Below are 9199 nucleotides of genomic sequence, written 5' to 3' on the forward strand. Positions count from 1 at the left end.
TGAACTAGGTTTAATCTTTAGTGGATCGCTGCAAATTTAATATTTTATTGTTATTTTAACATATTATAGTGCAATAATTTAGAATCTAATTTAATATGCGCCACCATATTTATTAGTTATTTCAGTTTCGACCTCTTCCTCTCCAAACAAAAATAAGTTCTGTTTCATTCTTAAGAACTGCCAAATCCGCTTTGTTTTTGTTTTTTTTTTTTTTTTTACCATTTTCAAATTTGAATTGGAAAGAAAGAAATGAAAATACAAAAGATTGGAATAGCAAGAAACATTTTCATTGAATTGATAGGTTAGCAAGTGGCTAAATTTCAGCATCATTCTCAGGAATGTCTTTGTGATGCTGATTTCCAGCTAATAATTTGCCATCAATGGCTACATTAATAGCTTCAGTTATATCACTGACATTAAGCAATCGATGATTTTCAGCTACAGCAATGGCTTCCATACAAAAACATTCAGTACATGAAACTCTAGCTTCCACAACATTAAGACCCATTTTCTCAAATGCTTCTAATACTGAAACCAATCTGTCCCCTCCCTTTTCGCATCTCACTTTCACTTTAAACTCTTCTCCATTCTTCTCAACCTTCACTTCCTGCTTTTATGTATTAATAATCAGACATTAAATTTGAGTTTAGCAGTGATTTATAATGAATATTAGGAAGAATTTGAATTGTTAAAAGAGAGAGAGGGAGGGGAAAAAGGACCTTGGGGGAATGAAATTGCTTTATTGAGTTCAAGTATTCTCTTTTCATGGCCAATAGATTTGAATACTCTCTCTCAATTGCTTCCAGCTTGAGTTTAAGCTTATGAATGAAGAGAACAGCATTCCAGAACATACACCTCTGTTTTGCCTGTATAAACAGAGGACTTGATTGTTATTAAATGGCTCAAACAAACTGAAGTGGCAAAACAGAGAATAGATCAAAAAACATAACAAAAACAGAATGGTTTAGGAATTACAGAGGATTCATAGGTGGCCAGAGATCGAACAAGGCGTAGCTTGTTGCGTGAATCGAATCTCTTTTGTAATGTAGAAACCATCTCTGTCTCTTTGTTTGTCTCTCAACTTGAACTTGCTCCCCAATTGAGAAAAGTTAGTGAAGAATAGGACCTGAAATGAAGGGTCTGGCTTTTTATAGCATAAAAAAATTGCTGATGCTGTGTGTGTGTGTGTGTGTTTTTAAAGGCGAAATGAAACAATCATGTGAATTTAAAAACAGAGGAACCCCATCTCTGCAAGCTTATGTAATATTTAATTTATTCCATTCGTACGTAAATACTTCGATGCTTACACGAATATATATACAGGACAATATGTTATATGTGGGGATTAAAAATTAGGTTGGGGGGTTGCTTTTTCTCTTTTCCTCTTTATGAGTTTGTACTCTGCATGTTCAAAGAGGATAACTTTAACTTTTTTTACTTCTCAATTTAAGAGGTGGAAAAAGCAATTACAATCAAATGGTACACCATGCATAGTGCTTGTCCTCGGGTGTAATGTTGTCTGCTCAAGACATTGCTCTGCCTACCTCCATTTATTTTCCACATAACCATTTTAGATATTCCCTTTTTCCTCTTTTTGTAATTTTCTGTATGTGCTTTAATGACGTGCTCTGGTTTCTGTCACTCAAAGTCTATCATAAAAAGTAAAAAAGCCCCCTCATAATAACCAAGTGACACATTAAGCTGATTTAGCCCATGTTTAATAAATCAATGGTAATGTAAAAAGTTGATCTCATTTGACTATGTTGTTTATTTGTGTTCCGTATCCGTACTGTCATATTTTATTGTCACCGTTTGATTCTAAATGGTAATGATAACGGTAACAGTAAATGCGACAGATTCATAATTATAAGTAAACGTGATGGAAAATAATCGAATAACGTTTGTGACTGTGGTTCATTACGATTGATCTATTGATGAAATCCGATTGCAATTATACAAAATTTGAGTACGAATTGGTAAAGGTGACCTTAGGCAATAGGAAGAGAGTGAAATGGAGAGTTGAAACCTGCAGAAAAAGTTGAAGACATAAGCCCAGAAGTTAGGAAGAAGAAGGCAAGGAAAGAGGGGTTAATGAATACGAGTAAAGAAGGCATGCATGAGCAGTAAGTACTAGAAAGGAGACATGTATGGGAAGGGCAGAACAACAAAGGGGAGAGTCACGGGGTTGCCCAATGAAGGGGGGGTTTTGTGTTTTGCTTTTGAGTTGCTATCTACCTATCAAGTGTGTATTTGTAATGTAATGTTATGTAATACATGTTGTTTTGTAATGGGTAGGTAGGTACAGAAACGAGAGGGAGAGGGTTAGCTTAGATAGGTCACATGTTCTGACACAATATTTTTGGACTCTGTTTTATTCTTTATCGTTCTTTCCACTTCGGGTGGTACCCAAAGAAAATGTTGAGCCTTTGGATATAATGATATTATCAAAAGCAAAAACAAATTAATCCCACCTGCTCTGATCACTACTGTTTGGCCTTTTTTTTTCTTTTCTATATACTCTACAAACCCTACTGCTATTCTTTGTCTTCTTCTTCCCTCATTATATACTATTATACTTTATTCTCTGTCTCTAAGGAATTAATCCTCTATTATGCTACTGTTTATTACTCTTTTTACTTCTCTCACTACACAATATTTCAAATGTCTTTGGCTTTAGCTATATGGATTTTTCGAAAACAACTCTTTTTTTCAGTATTCAAATAATAATAGTATCCATTTTAACTATAAATTCTCATCAGCAAATCAATTTACTTTCCCTTTTAGAGTTTTGTGTTCAAATTGCTAATTTCTTTCATCCGCTTGTTTTTCTCTATTTTTTTTTTAAATAATTGCGAGGTAATTTTTTTTTACTATTTTAGTGAGATTTTTGAAGGTTAAGTGAAATAACTTCTTACAAAAATTTAGATTTAAATCGATACATCATTTGAAATTTAGGGATATAAATCGATGTTTGTCTTTATTCAACTACAAATTTAATCTTTGAACTCTTTAGTTTCAACTTTTAATGTCCCTAAACTTTTAATCTTATGTCTCATAAGTTTCTAAACTTGAAAAAAATGTGTAATAATATTTAAACTTTCAATTTTGTGTGATAGATTGTTGGATTTTTAATTTTATATCTATGTCATTAATCTATTCAACATATTAAAAATTTATGGACCTACTAGATACAAATAGAAAGTTCAAAGTCTTTCTTTGATCTAAAAATTAATTTTATATCTAATATAGATAAATTAATTCCTTAAAATTTTGAATATGTTTAATATTGGTTAGACACATTAGAAATGGAATAATATAGTAAAAAGTTGAGGATATCAAATAGATTCAAATTTACGAGCTCAATAACTAAACTTGTTCTTTAACCTTCAGTAAATTAAAAATATATTCCTCTATAAGATTTTAGTATAGATTCGACATTAGGATTGGATTTCTATTGATCGAGCATCGAGATACCGTACTTGATTATTTGAAGCACCACAAAATTTTATTACTAGGTTTGACTTTTATTAAAATTATAAGTTTGGAGAGATTTTGTTGTTGTTGTTTTGTGTTAAAATTAATACACGAATTTAGTACATTTGAAAAAGAAAATATTGGACGAAATTCGAAGTTTGTGGTCAACATGTACCAAATTTAATGTTAAAAAAAAATGTTTTTCTTTAATTATTGAAAATAAAAATATCTGAACAAAATTGACCGTGCATGAATTGTTATCATTGCATTTATAATGTAAGTTTAGTGAAGAAAAAAGATTTATTTATTAGTATATTCCATTGGAATAATTGACGTAGATGGAACTAGATGTACATCAACAAGATTCTTTCTTAAGCCAAGTGAACCTTTTTTTCTTTTAAAAAAAGAAAAAATAAAATTTATTTGGATAATATTTTTATGTGTAACAGATTGTCGAATTTGTCAGAGTAATTAAAATGAAATCAGAGTTTTCATTTATGAATATTATTATTATTTTAATGAGAATGATTCTGAGAATGTGTAGGATTTGTTTTATAATTATTCTGAAATGATGTTTAGTTTTTGTTTGTTTTGAACTATTTTCATTCTCCCTAAGGAGAGGTCAATTTATTTTCTCGTAGGGACTGCGCTAGACAGCTCTACAGTGCCAATTTTCTATGTCCAATGGGAGTGAAGATTATCATGAATGAGCAATTTTATATATTTTTCTTATTTCTTTTTAATTTTAACGATACTTACAAACATAGCAATCAGATCCAAAAATATAAGTAGAAGAATGCATATATAATACAATTGAAATCCAGTTCTCGAAATCACTTGATAAAGTCTATCATTAATAGATTATGTTATATTTGCAATTCTTTAAAATGTCGCTATACATTTATTTGGGAGGCTAGAATGTAATTAAGATTACTGGGAATCAGATGAGTATTTGAATAAGTGATATTTGAGAGCGAAATAGAAATGAGATCGTGAAACGTGAAAACAGTTGAAAAGAGGGTTAGATTGAAAATTGTGGGAACAAAATGAGTCTAATATTACAAATTGGACCCAAAATGCTCAATCAAACAATGAATTTTTTTTTTTTTTAATTACATTCCATTTCAGCATAACAATCAAGGCCTTAATTATTAGCCCTAAAAGTACTAACTATTGCAATTACCTAATCTTAATCAACGAATAACACAAACTAATATTTTATATAGGGGTAAATTATAAATTTGATCATTATGATTTAAAGAAAGTTAGAATTTAATCTCTACAATTTATAATTAGAATCTAGTCTATATGATTTGATGAAACTCGTATAATAGTCCTTATCATAGAGTCTATTTTATAAGAATCTATCAAACCAGAGATACTATTTATGAAGTTTCGTTAAACCATAATAACTATAGTCTAGATTTTAAAATTATATGGATTAAATTCTATTTTTTTTTTTCAAATTATAGAAATCAAATTTTCGACTCCATAACCAACTCTTCAAATTAAGATCATGTTTTAATTCTTGAACAAGAAAAATTCATATTCTAATATAAATTTATGCGTACATATAGAAATTGTTTTTTTTCTCTCAAAATAAAACCAGTAATATTTCTATAACATTAAATATTTAATATTGTGGAAAGAAAGATATGTAATTCAATTTAAGTTTAAGGTCAGTAATATAAATTTTATATTAGTTAAATTATGATGATAGAGTGAAACGTGAATGTGAAAGTAATAAATTGAATAAAAAAATAAAAGGAAAAGTACATAGCATTGAGGTTGATTAGTTTAATTCCTTGGTTGTTTGGAATGAAAACCATTTGGTGGATTAGGATAATTAGTTTGTGTTATTGTAAAACAAACTTTGGTCGAATGGTCGAAATGAAAAAGTATAGTGATTGATTAGTAAAGGAAATTAAAATTGGATAGAAGAGATATGAGTTTAGAGATGGAATGTGGGTGGTGGAAACTTTGAAATGAATACCTTTTTGAGGTAGAAAAAATGGGGAAGAGGCGAGGCATATAGAAACACATACATGTGAACCTCTATTTTGTTTTTTTGATCATATTATTGTTCAAGTAAAGAGTGAGTACGTAAAGGCAAAAAGCAGGCAAAAAGGAAGTGTGGAATTTAGCAGTAGTGGAAAAGAGGTATATATATATATAACATTATATGTTGGCATAGTAATTAATAGTTTGCAATTTGTAAGCAGCTTTTTGTTGGGAGTAGGCTAGCTAGTTGATGATGGCGATACCCCCACAAACTCAAAACCAAAACCACTTTTTTCTACACACACAATAATTTTCAGCACAGAAAACACTTTTTAAACCCTACTTTTTATTTTTTTTTATGATCATAATTTCAGCCCTTTTATGAAACCGCGGTTTGGGTTTGTCCATTTGTGTTTGACGTCTCTCTATTTATAAAAAATATGATTGAGGTGAGGTGAGGTGAAGTGAGGTGAGAGGCTCAACTTTTCATTACTTATTTGGCTTCTTCTTTTAAGATATTTTCCTTTCATATCTCTTCCTCCCATGGAATCCACCCTATGCTAACACACAATCACTTCGCTAATTACAAAAACCTTTCATTCCAGACTTTTCTTTTCTGGTTGCTGGAACTACAATCCCTTCCTTTTCTTCCGCTAAAACTTTAACCTCATACACCAAATATCTAATTTAAATCCCCTTTCTTAACCATCTTTTTTTTTTTTTTATCTACTTTTCATCTATACTTTAAAAAATCAAACCAAACTTTCTTTTTATTTTTCAATTTTGCCTAACAATTCAACCATTGTCCTTAACAAACATGCAAATCATTCTAAGAAATATTTTTGATATATGCTTAATTTTCAAAAATATAAATAAAAAACAAACTGGTTACCAAACCGAATTTAGTTATTGGGTTTATTTGTTTTGTTATCTATTTTTTATAAGTGTTTTTAAAATTCAAATCAAGTTTTCGAAACATCTGTGTAATCATAATTTGTTATGTATTTTTTACCCATGGTTTAAAAACCAAGCTACATTTTGAAAACTAAAAAAATAAATCTTAAATTTTTTTTTTTTGGATTTTGGCTTAGAACTTAACCATCATACTTAAGATAAATGCAAATCATCATAAGAGATGAGAAATAAATAGACTTAATTTTTAAAGACAAAAAACATAACCGGACTGGAATTTGACTAAGAATTCAAAATTTGTTAGAACCTTCAAAAATTTTAAATAATTTCATTTTCATTTTTTGTTTTGAAATTTAAGTCTGTTCTCAATCCTTTAATTTTCTAACAATGATTTTCACTTTTCTTACGAAAACATTTTAATTCTGAATCAAAATCTAAAAGTAAAAACAAACATTTTCGAAACTAATTTTTTTCTTGGTTTTTAAACTTTTGGTCTGGTTTTAGAATATGAGAAGAAAGTGAGACATTATGTTACATGTAAGGTGAAAATATAGTTGATAAACTTAATTTTAAAAAATTAAAAGTAAAAAATAAAATGGTTAATAAATGGAGTTTAAATGAATATGAAGTGCAGACTTAATAATGTATATAACAATATTTTAAAAGATTTCGGATTTAGTAATTTTCTCCTATATCTTAATTTATTTTTATCTTATTCCTATTGTATCCTTATGTGCGATTTGCAAATCACAACTTCAATCAATCTCCCTTTAGTTATCACTACGTGTGTGTGAGAGAGATTTTACGTATTTTTAATTTACGAACCTTTATTTTATTTGTAATATTCCGCTTCTAAATTTTGTAAGTTCTGAAACTTAACATTTGGTTGCTAACAACTATTATTATTTTTATTTATTTGTTATCATTTTTATTGTGTGTGTTCATATTATCACAATAAAGGATAACCTAACACATACCATTTTCATATTTTGTATATTTTTCTAAATTTGTCTATTTTAGAATTGATTTTACCTTTCCCAATGATAATCTAACATGGGGTAATGAACGTCTCTTATTGAAATTCTTGATTTTGATTTTTTTTTAAAATTTTTTTTGGCATGTCTACTTGAAATTCATCAAAGTGATTGAATACTTCTTCTCGATTTTATTGATTCTTATTGACATTTTAATTTGGGTTTTAGATCTTTCTTCTTGTTGTTCGCTGTTGTGTTTTTTTTCTTGATTGTGGATCCTTCTAACTTCTAATAATTATCTAGAAGTCTATCAATGATGTGAGATGTTTTGAATGATATGTTTTTATCAAATTAGCTTCTACCAACGATAAAAATCTATCACTGATTTATGATATGCTTCTATCAGTGATATAAACCTATTAACATCGATGATATGTATGCTTCTATTTGCGATGTAAACCATTTATCATGCATTTTTGTCCTATTTTCTCGATCATTTTCTTCTTCACACTTTCATTGATATATATATATATATAAAAGCATATCCATGCCCATGATAATCTATTTTTTATATGAGTCTATCAATGATAGACTTATGACATTGATAGATTTTGATATATGTCATAGAAGTCTATATCATTTCTATCTTTGATAGATTCTGCTATTAGTCATAGAAATCTATCACTAATATGACGGTAGATCTATAATAGATTTTTTTACCATCATTAATATATTTTGATTGGGCATTTAAAACTTTTCTATAAGTTGGATGTAGATTGTACTATATTTATAAATTATTTTATATTGTGATATATTTGCTATTACCTTGAAGATGATCGATTTATTTGCAATTGTCCTGCCCTCCAAGAGCTAGGATGGTTTAGGCGTATAGCCTATAGGGATGGCCTACCAGATTGGGTCAGGCCTTTCTGCTACCGGCCGCATCGGTGGATACACTCAAAACGGAATTGGGCCGGGCCCAACTGCAAATGTAAATTATTATTACATTGAATATATATAATTCAATAAATTTCAGTCATGATATTCCGTAGATATGGCCAGAGAGCGTTACTGTTATAATTTGTGGTTTGAGTATTTTGACCTTTTAGTTTATACTCTAATGGTAAAAGAAACAAGACAAGAAGAGACAAAATCAAGAATATAATTCCAAAACCAGATCAGAAGAGGAAAAAGAAAAAAAGAAGAACAGAAAAAGTTCCCACTTTGTCCTGTTAATGTGACATTTCGCAAAATTTATGAATTGATGCCCTATATAGTATATTGTTTAAAAGTGCAATTGAAATGTAGATCATATAAATAATAATATGCAAAAAAGATATGGGGATTAAAAATGTCATCATTCTTACAATATATATCCATTGCCAAGTTCATTCAATATGTCAACATACTTTCAATTCTGAACAAAGGGAATACTTTCAAATTTTGGAAGTGTTTTAAATAAAGCTAAAACAAATATAAACATGTGATTTTCTATTGAAAAAAAGCTACAATTTAGTTGAGATTGTTGTAACTTTTTAAATAATTGATAGTAGTTATACTTTCATAAAAATTAGCCATAAAATGAAGTAAACATGATGTTTGATAAATTTCAATTCTAAAAAAAAAATAGTTTGAATGTTTGGTCGACTAATACTAAATTGATGGGATTTTATTATTAGAATTAAAGTACACTTATAATTATTTTAATTATTTTCATGCTGATATCTAATTACAATTCATTATAGGATAATTATCTAAAAACTTTTATGATCAAAATTTTATGTAATTTTGTTTCATCAAAATGTTGAAAAAAAATTGGTATGAAAACTGAACGATGT

The 9199-nt window shown here is 28.6% G+C and overlaps 1 protein-coding gene across 1 annotated transcript; it reads right to left on the reverse strand.

The window, feature by feature from the left end:
• Nucleotides 1-265: 265 nt before the first annotated feature.
• LOC120082020 (transcription factor bHLH35-like protein) lies at nucleotides 266-1180 on the reverse strand. Its single transcript, XM_039037229.2, has 3 exons — nucleotides 976-1180; nucleotides 720-866; nucleotides 266-607 (listed from the first exon to the last, which is right to left on the reverse strand). Exons 1-3 carry the CDS (start codon nucleotides 1054-1056, stop codon nucleotides 314-316), a joined length of 522 nt encoding a protein of 173 aa, XP_038893157.1. The 5' UTR covers nucleotides 1057-1180; the 3' UTR covers nucleotides 266-313.
• Between the last annotated feature and the right edge of the window lie 8019 nt (nucleotides 1181-9199).

Source organism: Benincasa hispida, chromosome 3, assembly GCF_027475165.1.
Source record: "Benincasa hispida cultivar pf3 chromosome 3, pf3_genome.v1.1, whole genome shotgun sequence".
NCBI lineage: Eukaryota > Viridiplantae > Streptophyta > Magnoliopsida > Cucurbitales > Cucurbitaceae > Benincasa > Benincasa hispida.